The sequence below is a fragment of the Cebidichthys violaceus genome, unplaced genomic scaffold (assembly GCF_023349555.1).
Source record: "Cebidichthys violaceus isolate CVI_PGR_0920_01 unplaced genomic scaffold, fCebVio1.0.p SCAF_23, whole genome shotgun sequence".
NCBI lineage: Eukaryota > Metazoa > Chordata > Actinopteri > Perciformes > Stichaeidae > Cebidichthys > Cebidichthys violaceus.
Window position 1 is genome coordinate 789,126 of NW_027176406.1, and position 17,311 is coordinate 806,436.

At 41.6% G+C, this 17,311-nt stretch overlaps 1 protein-coding gene across 2 annotated transcripts in view; it reads right to left on the reverse strand.

The window, feature by feature from the left end:
• The window catches only part of LOC137878583 (myosin-10), a 50,147-nt gene that overhangs the window by 11,219 nt on the left and 21,617 nt on the right, over window positions 1–17,311 (reverse strand). Inside the window, exons 4-17 of one of the 2 annotated variants that reach the window (XM_068718934.1) lie at window positions 14,243–14,270; window positions 12,258–12,360; window positions 11,179–11,208; window positions 8,064–8,156; window positions 7,244–7,307; window positions 6,832–6,930; window positions 6,262–6,405; window positions 6,037–6,132; window positions 5,259–5,377; window positions 4,869–5,021; window positions 4,454–4,627; window positions 4,194–4,367; window positions 1,980–2,094; window positions 1,240–1,302 (exon numbers count right to left, since the gene is read on the reverse strand). In XM_068718934.1, coding sequence (XP_068575035.1) covers window positions 1,240–1,302; window positions 1,980–2,094; window positions 4,194–4,367; window positions 4,454–4,627; window positions 4,869–5,021; window positions 5,259–5,377; window positions 6,037–6,132; window positions 6,262–6,405; window positions 6,832–6,930; window positions 7,244–7,307; window positions 8,064–8,156; window positions 11,179–11,208; window positions 12,258–12,360; window positions 14,243–14,270 — 1,455 coding nt within the window. The remainder of the gene's footprint in view (window positions 1–1,239; window positions 1,303–1,979; window positions 2,095–4,193; window positions 4,368–4,453; window positions 4,628–4,868; window positions 5,022–5,258; window positions 5,378–6,036; window positions 6,133–6,261; window positions 6,406–6,831; window positions 6,931–7,243; window positions 7,308–8,063; window positions 8,157–11,178; window positions 11,209–12,257; window positions 12,361–14,242; window positions 14,271–17,311) is intronic. The other variant, XM_068718935.1, reaches the window with a different exon arrangement.

Here is a 17,311-nt window from a genome sequence, read left to right on the forward strand (position 1 = left end):
TGAATGTAGAAAAGAGAAAAGCCAATGACTTGTAAGTCTTTTATCAAAATCCAATGTGGATATTCATCAGGAAATGTTGCCAATAAAGGATGAAGTCTTCAGCTGAGCAGGATTTGCTCTTTTCTTATGTTGTGATAAAGCATGAAGACAGACAGCGGCGTCACACCAGCTGTGATCAGAGACCATCAGCTAGTTTTAATCTACAGCCAACATAACATAAGCTTGTTTCTTTACAACTAAATATGTACCATACATGAGAATATTACTAAAACGGAAACCTATAAAGCTATTTTATACCAACCGTTGGATCAAACCTCAAATAGCAAACCTATTAAATAACAGCAGTTAGCATGATTATTTTATTGACTTGTTTTCTTAAAAAACTAATAACATCCTAGGGAATTTTAAGCTGTGTACTATCATGATGCAACAACCCCAAACATTATTTTGCTTACATTTCTCATTAACTAGGCAACATGTGCTTAAATCAAGGACATGACCCCGTTAAGATTTGAACTGTGAAACCTAAACCTGCAGTGGCTCGTCTTTTAATAAAATCGATTGATGAGTTGGACCAGATACCAGGTTCCTCAGACATGTCATTCTCTCAGTACATATAAACACCAGCAGCACTAAGTAAGCAAGACCTTAAATCAATTCTGGATCTACTTCCTCTTCTTCCTCAAAATTAATTTGGACACTGCTATCTCTTTCCATCTGCTGTTAGCAGAGTTAAGCCTGTTGAATGCACAGAAGATTGAATAGTTACTGGGATAATTTTTAATATAACTTTATCAGTGGATCGGTGGACTGCTATTGACGGCAGCTTTGCGTAGACTAAATATCTATTTATCGGATAGAGGATATTTTTCCTTTTTTTGGTGTGGTGACACCTATGTTGTACAACCAGTCCAGTTTCCCCTACTGCACCCTCTTTAGTTAACCTAAAATCAGATCAAAATTCATTTTTATATATTTTTGCTTTAATATGAAAAAGGAGTGCCTCGCCTGGCTCATCATTCAAGCAATAGTTATTTGATTATTTAGAGTGACCAGTACTCATGAAAGAATGAAATGTCTTTAGTGTCAGAAGCTTTTATAGCCATGCAAAGCCAGAGGGGAATTTTAGAGGGGTGCACAGTGCAGCCAGGACAGGACAGGACAGGACAGAGGAACCAATGATCCCCCCATTGCAGAAGATGAGGAGAAGCCAGTGGGTTAAGTGTTACTATCATTCACCTGGAGCTTCATGGAGCCCAGACACATTGTCATAGAAAGAGGCTCTCTGAAACGTCTGAATGTCTACAGCGACAGAGACATGGACAGAGGAAGAAGACAGGAGAGTGAGAGAGAAATAAAGTGGGCAGGCCAGCACTTACTCCCATCACTCACACACCCACAGACATACAACCGTTCACAAGCATTAATTAGCTTTAAAAAAAGAGCACTGAAGAGTATATGTCAGTTCATGCACTGTAATAATACAGAACATGTATATTAACAAAGTCAGTGTTGGATTACCACAGCTGAACATTTATCAGGAGAAAGATTAGTCCAGAAAGTGTTACATAACCATTTCCCTTTCCATTTAACTCGTCTGAGAGTCCAAAATTAACAAATGTCAAATAAAAATAATGACTACGAAGGCTAACTGATTGAAATATTAACAGAGCAGTCACTGGGGGAGGAAAAACAGGATTAGCAATAAATCCGTCATTCGGCTCTGAGAGATGAATGTTTTTACACTTTTCTACATTAGAGAAACCATCAATCTCACTGCTGAAAGAAACTGACAGGAAAAGTGAGCGAACGGAGAATATATTTCCCTTCTTTTTGTGCCCATCATTCTGGACTGATGACTGATAAATGCTTGTCTATTTAGAATTCATACCACAGATTAAATAGTTTATCAACCTACGTTTGTACAATTAAAAGCTCAACGAGCATCTTGACACCAAAAGAAATGTTCAGAGACTCACCGTCCTTCCAGAGCTCAGCCACAAACTTGTCAGTTGACTGGTGCAGCAGCGTGGCCACATTGTCATTCAGGGGATCCATGTTCTTCATAAGCCATTCATCAGCTTTATAGTCCACCTAAAGAAACACGGCGACAACAACACAATGTTCTACTGTGTGTTCAATGCAAATGTCAAGCACAGACGAAAGAAATCATGTCTTTTCATCCAACTATAAAGCAAGAAATCTCTGTCTGTCTCTCCTTCGCATATCTTGAGAACCGCTCTTCTTTACACGTATAACGTTACGACCGAACTCTTCTTCACTTCCCGAGTCGAGGAGCGCAAGTGGATGTATAAAAAACAGCAATACTCTGCCATTGCACTGTCATTTTAATTGTTTAATTTTCAATCCTCAATTCTGAGTCAATTCTGAATCTGCAAAATAACCAGTAACATGTCTCTGTCAAGTAAATGTAGCACTACAAAGTTTTCCTCTGAGGTAGAAGTACACAGTAACTAGTTGCCTATACAGTTGAGTTGCATATTTTTAAGTGCTTTGAGGGCATTTTATTTCGCAGTACAATGAGTTAGAATAGTAACATAATGCAATACTTGTAAAATCATAATGAATCTATAGGGTGAAGAAGTTGTTTGTATGAGCTGCAAGCATTAACACCAGTCACAGGTCAAGCATTTGGCCCGTTCTGAACAGACATGTTTGTAACAAATGATAAAAGATGAGAATTACCTGCACCTGAAACTGAAACGGACTACAAAGTAATTCTTCTCTGTATACCAATAATGACCACAAACATCTGTTATTATTTGGTTGCACAAGGTTTAGTGTCCCAACAGCAAAAGACAAGCACAGCAAACCAGCATCAAATCAGATTTCATTCATTAACTTTGATATACGGCATCCACTCCTTTTCCTTTTATTACTGTAACACCCCAGTGATAATAGAGTAAAAGAATAAAATGCTGTTGCTTCACCTGTCTGCAGGATGTCTTAAAGGACAGCTAGGTCTGGCAGTGTTTCTAAACACCACATGTGTTTATCTCACAGGCAGTACCAGATGTGCTGACGTGGGGCAATAACAGATACAATGATGGTAGAAAAGTTTAGGAAATAAGTGATGCACAATAGTGACGTAATAGGAATCATTGTTGGGTTGTACCTCAATTTCATATCAAATTGCACTTGGGTTAAAAAAAACAAACAACGTTATATTATTTGCATATTATATATATTTGACTGACAGCACAGTCATGTCTAACTGGACCATAGAGTGTTGATGGGATTAGTCTCTGTAACATGATGATGACTTTTACTTGGATGTGTTCCTCGAACGTCTAACGTACTATGAAGAGAGCAGAACATAATAAGAAATAATTGACACGGTCGGCAACCTGAGATGAGGAATGGAAGAATTCCATATGGGTTTCATCCGAATCCGGGAAAAGCAAACTCACTGTGTTGGCACTTATTTTCCTCTTCGGTATCACTTTGTCATGCAGGGTTTATTTGACAAAGTTCAGATTTAATGTTGGCTTCAGGATCGAATGCTGGATGATTGAAATCGGGCTGAATCTGAGACTTTCACATGTTTGTCAGGGCAAGGCTGAGGTCCAGGACTGATGTTTAGATACAACGGACTGATGCTCTTCACTGTGTTCACACACACACACATGTGCAAGACAGGAAGAAGAGACAGGTAGACCTAATTAAACCACCACTCTAGGGATGAGATCAGCTTTCGTGCTGCGACTGACAAGCGTCCTCTCTGGAATGTTGCGGAGTATCGTTTTCTCTTCACAGATGGCAGACCACCACACAGAGGTGAAAGTTGAGAAAAAAAAATGTCACGTTACGTAATCACCAGGCACCAAAGACTCAACAGCGCACCAATGTGAACCAGATGTGAGTTTCCTACAGCAGCAGAACGACAACTGGGCTTTTGTTTTCAGGCAATGACCGGCTTAACTGTGCCTTCAAGGGAGCTAAATCTGTGCCTCCGAGAAAGGCTTCAAAACGGGCCAGAAACACAGCCGTTGCATAAGGAAAAGACATGGATGAATATAGAGAGGACATGAATAATGGTTTTCTAAAATGCCCGTTTGTTAGGAGCTCCATTTTAATAGGAGTAGCATACTTAGGGAGAAGGTCCAACAAGCTACCGTTCCCAAGAGAGCAGTCAGAATGCAACGCACCGTAATGGGCCTGAAATACATTACCTTTCCTGCGTAGTGGATGATGCAGAAGTCAGCTTTGTCCTTGAGCTGTCGCGGCTTCTGAAACTTGGTGTGTGTGCCCTGCTCCTGCAGCACCTTGTCTATGAAGGTCTTGTCGGTTGCCTTGGGAAACCAGCACTCTTCATCCAGCAGAGCGAGGATACCAGGGGGGTTAGTCTGAGGAGAAAGAAAATCGTTTCACACACGCACATTCAAAGGCAGACACACTCACAGTCACTCACATAGATAGAGGGAACACTGACCGGCCTCTCAATGAGGTCAATGCAGGGCTGCAGGTCCAGGCCGAAGTCGATGAAGCTCCACTCGATGCCCTCCCTCTGGTACTCCTCCTGCTCCAGGATGAACATGGTGTGGTTGAAGAGCTGCTGCAGCTTCTCATTGGTGTAGTTGATACACAGCTGCTCAAATGAGTTCAGCTGAAAGGAAGCGTAAAGCAGAAGTTTGTTAATTGTGGCGACATGTTTTCTTGTTGATGATTTTGTAAATGTGTTCTTCTTCAGATGGCCTTTACATGACTTGATTAAAGTAATACAAAATCCAAATCATCAGATAACTTAGATCATTGGATTCTGTTTTTATCTACATTCAAAGAAACAAAACTTCAATATCCAGAAGGTAGTTTGAGTTTTGTTGTGTTACAAACAACACAATCAGCACCTCAAAGATTTCAAAGCCAGCGATATCCAGGATGCCGATGAAAGATGCACCCTGGCGTTTGGTCCGGTCCAGGGCCTTGTTGATGCGGTGGACCAGCCAGCGGAACAGACGCTCATATGTTGCCTTGGCCAGGGCTTCAACAGCAAAGTCAGCCTGAGGAAACAACCAGGTTGAGTAACCGTAAAAGACTGATGACCCTAAATAATACATGACCCACTGAGCCATGAGTGGAACTATACGAATATAAACTTTGTGTTGCTGTTATAGCTCAAGTGTTGTTGATTTGCAAAAGTGAGGTGTCCTGCAAACAGAAAGATATCAAAGCAAAGATATGAATAAAGGTGGAATAGAAACATAATTCTCATTGATAAGAGTTAAATGGCGCCTCACCTGCTCTTTGGTCTGTGCCTTCTGTACGTAGTCTCGTCCCACTTTGATCCTCGGGGTGAGGATGGCTCTGGTGAACTCCATAACATTCATTCCAAGCAGGTGACAGAGCTTCTGCGCCACTGGAAGTGCAAGGAAGCAGGAGGCATGTCACATATTGCTCGATTTAAATTTCAGATTTCATACAAAAACAGATTGGTGCTTTTTTTGTACTATATTCAGAATCTGGTATTAGGTTCAAATAACAAACAAAAAAATTATGAAAGCAACAGGGTCAAAATCAAATTCTGCATATCCTGGCTGGGTTGAGACAACGTAATGAGTCAGGGCTTTAGTTTATGAGAGCTTTTAGGGAACTATGATCAGTATGTTTAATGGATCTGACTCTAGAACAGCAGACAACAGAATAAAACCAACCATTTTAAATATTCATTAGACTTTCTTCTTTCTTGCACTGAAAGGAATGTGAATATTTGTATAGTCATGAACAGTCTGTGTATAGACTACAGGAGCATCTGATGCTGATCCAAACATTACAATCTAACTTTAGTGTTATCATGGTCCTAATAAAGTATGCGCTCACAGTGAATGAGTATATTGTGTATTTATATATATATAAATGTATATATGTATATATATATATATATATATATATATGTGTGGAAATGACTCTTCAGTTTCCACCACAACAGGTGGTCATCTCATTTTCTGGATTTCTGAATCATGACTGACACGAGCGAGGAAGTGTGTGTTTTACTTTGTCTGGATGTTGGACGTTTACCTGTGTTCTCAGGCATGGAGGCCTGATCAGTGTTTCTCTCTTTCTTAAAGACAATGTTGCCAAACTGCAGCACTGCAGAGACCACCTTCAACATGCCTGGCAAGGACAAGATAACATTTCAGCAATCCCCAGAGGGGGACATTAGGTAATGGCACAGTAAGAGAGGAAACAAACAAATGAAATTATAGATAGCGGTTCAGGGCACATCTGCAAACGTCTACTCACAGACAATCTCATCATGGGTGAAGCTCATGATGTGCATGGCATCCAGAGTCTCCTGGAAATTATCCTTGTCCTGCTGGCCAGGGATGGTAACGTTACCATTTGACAAGAAACGATAGTTGTTAAAGCCTTCGAGGAGCAGGTCCGCTGCAGAAGGAAGAAGATGATTGTTAAGTTATTTAATCAGTATCCTCTTATTCATGCTGTAATATTTCATCACAGGTAATTCAAACAAAAACATTAAAGTATGTGTTACGTGTGCATCCATGTTCAATATAGACAACTCGGTCTAGACTCAAAATTAGTGCGGTAGAGATCAAGCGACCTTTTAAATCCACTAGTTAATAAGAGAAATACGCAATCTAAACACGTTCTGCATCATCATGAAACAATGTACTAACAAGCTAAATTAAAAGTTAACAAGGTAAAAAGATTAGTTGGCCGGTGCTAATTCAAACCAGCTTCCTTTAACCCTCCTCTTCTTGCCTGAGGCAAACTGACACAAACAGGAAACCTGGCAGTCATTGCTCAGGTGCTTTTGTTTATCCTGATCGCTCTGCACACAACACTCACTTCGGAGATGCTCCCCTGCCCCTGCCAGCAGGCGGTAGAAGATGTGGAAGGTCCTCTCATCTTTGGCCTGTCTGATGGCTCTCGACTTCTCCAGAAGGTCTGAGGGCAAAGGTTAAGGACTGACCAGGAAATTACAGCATAAAACAACAGGAAGCTGGTACTATCACTGTTGTAGTATATATTAGATAAAGTTACCAGACCAATCTTTATTCCTTGTACAGGTGTCACTTGTACTTCAACAAAGAAATATTAACCGAAGGATCCATTATTTTCCTCCCAAGGCATGAATAAACAATTAATAATGATGAATAACAATAGAAACGTGGTTTCTATAGAGCTCGGTGCCCTCTAGGTCCTTCTGGAGAATTCTCTCCACTTCTGGTGAAGTGAGCATAAGCAGTGGTGAGGATACAAGTTTCAATATTGGCCCCAACGATGTAGCCTGTGACGTCAAAGTTGATTCTTATGAACTTCCCCTGCAGAAAACAAGATGCATGTTTATGTTAAAAAACCTGTTGTTGAACTTGCTAAAGCTTCACAGGTTAATAAAAAAATAAGTCTATGATGTCAGAATGTCCTGTACAGTATGTGTTCATCTGTCATATACTTCTTCTCCCTTCCAGCACGTTGCATGTTAAATACCACAGTGAGAACAAATTGCCTATATTAGGAGGAGCCACAGGTTAACAGGTCAGAAAGAATTTCAGGCACGTCTGTAGATGTAAGTGTGTGTGAATATGTGTCTGCTGGTCTTCATTGCTTCTCATCTGAGACAGCATGTGATTCATATCCACCATGGTGGTTAACCTTTGCCACATGTTAACTTAGTCATTCAAAAATAAAATTTGTAGAGCATCAACTTTCAGAAATAACAATATATTAAAAGTGCAGCATACGTCATTTTTCAAATATTAGATTTTTCAGGAAATTATTGTATCAGAGAACCAGGAAGTATTAAAAAAAAATTAAACCGTTGAACAATTTGTATCAAATATTTAAAAGTTATATATTTTAAATAAAAAGCCCCAAAAGAAATAATTTGCAGAATGGCATTGAATGACATGAAGCAGGAGGTTTTGAGTTTAAATTATTTACATTTCTTTGTACATATTTAAGGCAAATGCACTGATAGACAATCTGCAGTTAATATAAATGTGTTTCCCTTCAGGTTACTATCTGTACATTTGGTTAAATCAAACAAATGATCATTTAAACATAAACGATGAACTCACAAAGCGGGATGAGTTGTCATTTTTCACTGTCTTGGCATTGCCAAAAGACTCGAGGATGGGGTTGGCTTGCAGGAGCTGGCGTTCCAACTCACCCTGTGGAGAAAGACAGAGAGGTAAGAAGCAAACTAGCTGTCAAACATTTCTTATGTCTGGCACCACGTAATTCATATTTATCATTGTTGATCACATTTTTCTGTCTACCAAAACATACACAAGGTGGTCAAGCTAGAATACTTCGAAAAATAGCAGCAAGAGAGAAACGTAGCCACGATAATATGCTAAACCAATCTTTCAGACAGTCAGCAATTTATCATGGCTCTGTTGGCTCTACTTTGGTCAACTGCAGCACAATGTGATTTTTGTCAGGGGGACTCGACAACTTTAGTGGGCCAAGATTACCAAACAGTTTGACGGAACTCATAAAACCACAAAGGCAACACAGCGAGTGAGTTTCCACATATGCCCAACAGTTGTGGTTAGTTTGGATTGATTAGTGAGAGCCTTCGTCCGGTCTGCACATTCCTATGGTTATGATGATATACCCCTATATACTGTATACGTACCACCATGGCAGTAAAGATGGCTTCCTCCAAAACAGATAGGCGGTTGGGACATTCCCTACAGCCCCAAAAACCTCAACATGCCCTTAACATAACGTAATCTCTCCTAACTAGCAGTGGCAGTACAGAAATAGCCTCTACAGCAGATCAGAGCCTGCCTTGAAGTGAATCCAGGATGAACCACTGGACTCTGACTGTCCAGGGGGAACACAGTGGCTGGCTGGTGTTGTAGACCAGCCAGAAATGGCCATTGTAACATGTAAACATCATTACTTAAAAATAATATCCTTATTTTGTATTGACGCCTTGTGATCTTGCAGAAAATTGTGATTAGAAGTGGGGAAATGATGTGTCTTCCGAGTGTTTATTGGGCCTTTATGATAGCATCGAATCAACTGGCTTGAAGAAGTTCATCAGAATTGATCAGTAGGGTATTGAGAAACAACAAGGAATCAAAAGGTCCAGAACAAAAGTTTTCTGACTGACAAGAATCTAGAGGTTTACATACCTCTAGATTCTTGGCTAGAGGTTTACATACATTAGATACATCTCTCAGGCCAGACGTGGACAATATGGTCCTTCATTCAACATTTTCACATATTTGTGAAGCCTCCTATGTCTGTCTGAATGTGTTGATACCTGAGTAAGGAGTAACTATCCTCCTCGTCATTCTTTTCCTTAATCTTTCAGACTGTGAATGACATAAAACACAGAATAAACAGGCGTTCCCATTTGTCTTTCTCACTGAGAGAAATATGAAAGTCTGGTCGCCTCTGGTCTGCTTTACCTCCTCTCCACTACTTCATCTCCCCCCTTTTCTCCCCCTTTCAGACCTCTCTCCTCCACCTTATGGTTCTACATTCCTCTGGCCTCTGCTCAGAGGAAGCTGTAATGCAACGCAGAAGGAAAGCAGCATTAAGGTCAGTGAGGATGGTGTACTCTGGCAGGGGGAGCACCGAGGCCCCTCCGAGTTAAAGCTACTGAAACACGGCACATTAAACTAGCATTCACCCGGATTGTGTGCGCTCAAAGCTGCAGGTTAGAGGTTGCAGCTACGACTCTGCTTCTAAAGTTATTAGATTTTAGAGAGGACACAGAAACATCAGGTATTGGTTTTGGGGAGAAGGAAAAACATCTACCGGATAAATCACGCTGAGAATAGGTGAGCCAGAAAATATAAATCTTTGTAGAGAGCGTGATAGACAGAAGATGGAGTTGGGGAAAAATGTTGTCAGCAGAGTCTCATTTGTGTTACTTCTGGGATCCAGGTGAGGCTAGAACATCCACATAGAAACATCCCGTGTTCGGCTTTTGTCTGGGCAGCAAAAGCCACATGTGGATTGAAGGATAGTGTTGGTTACTGGAATAATATTAACACAGCCAAGGCTATAGAAAACACCACTGCAATATTAACTTGAATGCTGTTCAAACTACACACATGCATCGAGAGTACATCACCAATGGAAAACATGCATGAATATATGAAAGATTCGATCAACTGCCGTCATGTTTCTTCATTGATATCTTCATTAACATGAAGCTCGGTATTAAACATTTGAGGAGAGATGTTTAGTGTGGCTGATTTCACATTTCATGTGCTCTTCCTAAACACCATGTAAATCCCAGAAAAAGAGTACTGATGAATCTATACAGAGTCATTTCCCACCTTTTATATGTATGTTGTTGTACAAACAGTGTTGATGGTAAATGCAGTCGATTGAAGCAATACATTCCTCAGTGCCATATTGACCCCGATAGCCGAGTTTGCGGCTGCAAAACTCGCTCTTCCGGCGTCCAGCACCGTCATTTGACTTGACGGTGACGTAGATGAATGCAAGATAGAACTACAGGCTGCTGTTTCAGCTTGGATTTATACTGCGCTGCCGTTGACAATGTGTAAAAATAACAAAGAGTTGTTGGTTCACGCCGGTTCGGACTACAGAGCCTCCATGTTCTTGATTCATTACCTCCGTAAATAAAGGCGCATCTTATAAAGCTCTGTCACACTCTGTTTTTTGCTGGCCGTCGTGCATCCTGGTGCAGGCACTGCCCCGCAAGGCTCCGTGAGGAGAACTCAGCTTTCTCGGCACACCCTGAGGAATTTATTGCTTCAATGGACTACATTTACCATCAACACTGATTGGACATCCAAATGAAAGGTGGTGAATTGTCCCTTTAATGCTCGAAAAGCACTTAATGTGTTACATGTGGTGTAATGAATTGGTGTGGCCTATTCTTTTGAATTTGACTGACATGTGTTCCTCATAAAACATCTCGATTTCCAGCTGTCCTAATAAACCCAAACCAACTGATAAAACAAAGTGTTTCAGGATCATGAGCCGGCTGGTTTAATGGCAGATTCAGGGGGCTTCAAATTAATCATGTGAGACGACTGAGCCAGCACAAACAACTACCTCATGAAGACGGAAGCTTAGATTAGTCTGTCAACATTATGGAAGTGGCCGAGACTGAGAGAGAGAAGGGCATGCACATACACTCAAAACACCAAAAAACAGACCACACACTCTTTTCAAAGAAGCGGGAGATACACTTGCCTGGAGCTTGAATGCTTTGGGAGATTCGGGCTGTTTGTTATGGATAAACAAATGCAAGTGTTAAAACCTGAAGCGCTCATGTCAGACACAAGCCACAGGAAACAGTACACACTTGGCCCCGCGTTGGGTAACCTCTCGCAGAATGCCATTGGATGACACGAAGCAGGAGGAGTGACCAGTCAGGCTACATTAACATCTATGAGGTTAACTGCAGATTAATACACAATTTGTTGTCAGATGAATATCAACACGAAGCTATGCACTTTGCTTTTCAGAACACAGTAACATTACAATTCATTAATTAAATGGTTTGACATCTTGTGAAATCAACGTATGTACGGTAAATATAAAGCTACAGCCAGCAGCCGGTTAGCTTAGTTAGCTTGGCCCAATGATTGGAAACTGACGGGGTGTCAGCGGGACTATTTCTTGACTCTGACCAGCAGAAACTCCAGGAAGTTACAGGACCTGAGTAACAGTTTTTTGTACTGATTAAACAAATGACATCTAAAATGTTTATTACTGAGCTTTGGAGATGCTGCTAGGTGGATTTTGTTACTGCTGCTGGCTGTAGCATTGTATTTAACAGGCAGATGTGAGAGTGGTATTGATCTGATTGCTATTGTCTGGCATTAACTCTCTGCTAAAAAGTGAATAAGCGTGTTTCCCATAATGTCAAACTATTCCTTTAAATTACAATAATGATGAGCAGAGAAACTTCACAAATACCAACTAGGTCTTTCTGTTTTCAATTTAAGAGGTGAGGAGATGGACTGTCAGCAAGGATAATTCAAATATGATATATTGGAGAGGAGAGGAGAGGAGAGGAGAGGAGAGGAGAGGAGAGGAGAGGAAGGGAGAAGAGAGGAGAGGAGAGGAGAGGGGAGGAAGGGGGAGGAAGGGAGAAGAGAGGAGAGGAGAGGAGAGGAGAGGAGAGGAGAGGAAGGGAGAAGAGAGGAGAGGAAAAGAGAGGAGAGAAGAGGAGAGGAAGGGAGAAGAGAGGAGAGGAGAGGAAGGGAGAGGAGGCCCATGCTTGGCCAAGGATAGAGTGGGAGAAGTGTAGGCAGTGGGGCTCTCACAGGAATGTTGTGGTCTTTGCGTCCTTTGTGTGAGGAGGCAACGTGGGCCAGGTACTGGATGACCTTCTTGGTGTTCTCAGTCTTGCCTGCTCCTGATTCACCTCTGAAAACAAAAAGGAGAGGACAGCATGAATATACACATGGACGGACAGAGGGAGCAAAAGTGTGAGGGAATTAGGAATGAGTGAGCGAAAAGAGACACACATTGTTTTCACTTTAGTTTCACTTCTAACAAATAATGACATCACTATTAGTTAGCAATCATGAATAACGGGCGATTCGTTGTGAGGCCTAGCAGCCACATTAGAGGAAATAACCTGCGTAAGTTGTCCATAATTTAGCAATGAACAGACAAACCACCGTAAAACCCTGACCAAAATAACTAGTCATTATGGTGGATAAACCTTGAAGGAAAGAAGAAACAAAGAGAAATGGAAGAGCGGTATTGAGAGTGGACGGCCATCAGGCTGTGTTGTTGTTTTCTAAATCCATCCATTTGTCTGTCAGCCTGTTTTACTGGAGAACCTTGTGGTTTGGTGGGCTAGTCTCCAAAGGTTCCGGGCTCTGCTTTCAGGCCGTCTCTAATGATAGCTGTTGCTCAAGCAGAGCCATCCACAGCTCCCGCAGTCGGGTCCCAGAGCCCAAAAAAAAATAAAAAAAATAAAAACGGGGCCAACCTCGAAACCAGGCCAGCAACACTACATCTATCTTCATACCGGTGGCTTTAGTCTAGCAGGCTATTAGCTCTCGGACCGCTGCCGTTTTAGCTGCCGCGATAGAATTCGATGGGCGAGTCCTCAAAGCACAGGATGCAGACATAGCATATATAGGTCAAGTGAGTTACACATCCCAGTTTGGCTTGACGTCTTCATAGTTTCATAGTGTCGGAATATTTCTCATAGAAACAACCATTCGCTGACATTCACACATTTTTTCTTATGGAAAAGATGTGAACATGGAAGGTTACGGGGTTACCTCACCTTCCGTAATTCTAAGCTATGCTAAATATGCTTGCGGCATTATAACTGAATTAAAAGTGTTTGTTGCAAAGTTCATGCAGTCTTTTTTATTCTAAGACTAAGCAGAGTCAGACCCGTACAAAGCTTTTCCTTGGAGGAAGAGTAGCATCTGACACAGTATTGAGACCGTGTGATGGTACATCTCTTCAATCAAATGGAGGTAAAGGCAAAAGAACAATAGGAAAAGATGAGATTACGTCAAAGTTTATTGATATCAAGAGGGAAATTAAGCATTACAGCAGCACAAGAGCGAGTACTGGGTACTACTCTGTTGCCGTTTCAATACATGTCACACACTTCCGACTGATGTCTTTTGCACTGAAATCAATTTAGATGTCTTTACAGACATGAAGCTCTAAACTGGTTGAACGCACCACTTATTAAACAGTGGGGGAACACTGCCGACATGGCTCCACGGTCACCAACGGGGGGGGGCGGGGGTTTAAAATCTAGGACAGATTATGCAACAGCGGTCGCCTGTTCATTGGCAGCGCCAACTCAAGCCACATTGAAAGAGTGTGGCACTTAATTACTCTCTGCCAAAAACGATGAAGGCACGGCACCAAACCGCACTCATAACTCCCTCTGCATTGGGTAGAGCTGCTGCACAACACAGCATCCGCAAAGAGCTATTTGAAACCAGTCTTTAAATAAAACAGCAGGACGATGGGAGCTGGCCAACTGACTCAGGGTGAGAGAAACAAAAAGGAAGACAAAACAACCAGGAAACCATGTAATTCAGAGGTGGGGATCCTGGGACGTGCCATCATTGTAGGCATATAGAACATAACCCTGTTGAGGTGCAGCTGTATAATCTTCATCTTGGGACAGTTTCATTTTCCAGCCCGTTGAGCTGCTTTATCACCAGAACCACTTAAAGGAACGGATCGTCTGTCCTAACAGAGAAATGACCTCAGGAGAGGAGAGCCGGACAAGTAATAGAAAGTTGAGAGCTGCAGTACTTACGTGCAAAGGATTGATTGGTCCTCACGATCTGTTCGGAAAAAAGAAAAACACAGTCAGCATCTTTCCATCCTCTCTCCGGGTTTACCCTTTGTGACAACTGGAATCATTACAAAGACTGGATTTGGTCGTCATAACGTTGGATTATAACACCCTCAAATGCAATGCATCATATCCAGTTATTTTTCTTGGTACAGGGCACAGCATCAACATTAAAAAGCAGGAGCTACTGAATGCTGGGTAAGACTGCAGGGTAGGATTGCTCCTAAAAAAACACAACTGATACCGCTTTTCCCCGAAAAATAATTGGAAACACTTAAATATTCCTCCAAACACACATTAATCCAGTGTGTGTCCATTTACCAGCCAACAGCTCATTCCTCAGCCTCCTTCAGCCGGACTGCCATGCTGCGTTACGGCCATAAAGTGACACCCGGACCAGTAACCGAAGCTCTGACACCTTTCAACACAGAGGAATTCAGACTGAAGTCCAGATGACAGGATTAGTTATGCCCACTGAAGTGTGTGGCCACTCAACTTTGAAGGTCCTGCTGCGAACTACAAAGAACTACAAAGACCAGAACCCTGAGGGAACAGAAACTGTCACAATCAGAGCATGTCCTGATTTAACATACCTACTGGCAAATGTTGTAGATGTTTGTCACATACGTCTTTCATATTTAGAGAGGATGAGTTAGGTCTGTGAATATGGCAACTTTTACTCCCCCAAATTATCATATCTCATTTATCCATTACTTTCAGCTAACTGTCTTTACTTAACTCATCCTCTTAGTTGAGCTACTTGAATTTAGTTCAGTTAGTTGAGCTTCAATAAGTATAAGTGAAGTAAATTGATTCTGTGTGTTTTCAATGATCCAGCGCTTTCTCTCATAAAAACTGTGGATGTAATGACTCTGGCCTGATTTACACCCCTTGTACCTCTTACCCCCCAGGTCAATAAGCATAGTTTACCTCATGAGATAATGGATTGAATGAACCACGAACAAACCCTAAAAAGTCTGTTAAATAAATACATTCAAATGATGTAAATTCTCAACATAACCTGATTTAATGACATTCTGATCATTTTCACCATCAAGCTATCATTCACCTTTACACCTCCTCAAAACACCAAAACTACACAAAACTGTTCATTAAACTCACTTTTTCCATGTATCACGTTTGAAGCAAGCAGTGGGACTCAAATGCAGAAACGGCAACAGGCAGGAGACAGGAACTAAAGAACAACAATTTATTCTCGACCAAGGAACACAAGGTAGATAGAGAAGGTCACGAGGAGCAACGATGCAGCTTCAACTGAAGACGACAAACAAACTCAGAAAAAGTTTAGTGAGTTGGTCGTGAGCCTGGAAGATAGCTTTTTCCCTTTTCTATCCGCAAACCATCAGTTGAGGGAGGAGAGGCCCACTCGTGTGCAAACAGGCTCTGTGAGTTGAGATGGTATTTTGGTTTCCTCTGACTTTAATTGAGGGCATTTTTTTATCATGACACTAACAAAACAGAGACAACAGGTTTGATTTAAGAGTTCTACTTTTTGTACTCTGTGTGTGTCCTCCTGCTGTTCTCCAACGTTTGCTGACATTCTTGTTGCAGCAAGTAAGATGATTTTTAATTTCCTGAAAAAGACAAATGTGGGAACACCTCCACATTCCTAAACCCAATGAAACTGAAAGGAATGGGGCCACCACCATATGCCCATGCATCTCACACAACTACATTGCTGAGGAATGGCAGCTGATTATGCTGTTATATATTACACTGTCTGTGTTAAATGTTTTACTTTTTTGTTCAAAACCTCCCCTATGAAGCTCTCTTTGAGCTCTTCCTCCATTATTTCTGAATGAACCCAGTTCAGCAAAGACCACGATTATCTAGAACCTCTAATGGATAATATGAGTGCTCTCTTCAACAGCCACCCACTGTGGGGATGAAGCGTTCAGCTGTGGGCTTTGACACAGAATAACACATTTGTCTCTTATAGCCCATTAACTCGCACCTTGTTGATGTGGGTCAGTTTCCACAGACAGTCTTTAAGGTGTTATCTTTCAACAAAGAAATGACCTTTTGTTTCCTGCACTTGTGAACCTCCCTCAGGTGACAAAAGCTGGCGACAAATGAGTTTGGCTGTACGTGTGTGTGTGTGTGTGTGTGTGTGTGTGTGTGTGTGTGTGTGTGTGTGTGTGTGTGTGCATCTGGAGTCTGAGAGCCTATTTTTCTCATAAAAAGATGATGACGGCTGACAGGCTCTCACACAAATATGCAGAAATAAAACAAATGTAAGCTCACTTGTGCTGGATGAGAGTTACTATAATAATGGGAATGATGAATGAGCCGCTCACTTTAACAGGCCCCATCTCCCTTGATGCCGAGGCAGCCTTTGAATCACAGGTCAGAGTTTGATTACTCTTCCCGTCTGTCTTTCACAGCCACATCTACATAAACCTGAAGCTTATCAGATGCACCTCACTGGTCTGAGGCACCCAGCGCTACATGATGTCGTGAGTATGAAAACCAAATACACAGACTAAACAGCCTCTGAGCAACATCAACTCAGCTTCATGTGATTAAAGAGACAACCAGTTTGCATATATGTGACCTCATGCTTCTAAAATTTGCTCTTGACTGCAATCTGCAACAAATAGAGAACAAAAAAGATCTGTAACAAATTGTGATTTTGTTATTCAAAGCGGCACTATGGACCTTTCGAGGCAGCCCAAATGCACATACAGTTACCTCATGTGTTGCTCTGGTGCCTTAATAAACACCATGTGACCGATACGCCTTCCCTATAAAAAAAACAATAATAATCCTCTGGTGCACATGCTCTATCTCTCTGGCAACAGCAGCAGTCATTTGTTTGGAGTCGTGTCGGCGTGAGAAGTAATTGATGCCATGGCTCTACAGGCAAAAACTACAACAACAAAGGAAAGTTCAGAAAAATGTGTCCCGGTAGTAAAACATATGTTCAGATATCCCTGTGTGGGCCTACCTAACTATGAATTATGAAGAAAGCTCTGGTCAGTGTGGGAGATAAGATGACCTCAATAAAGA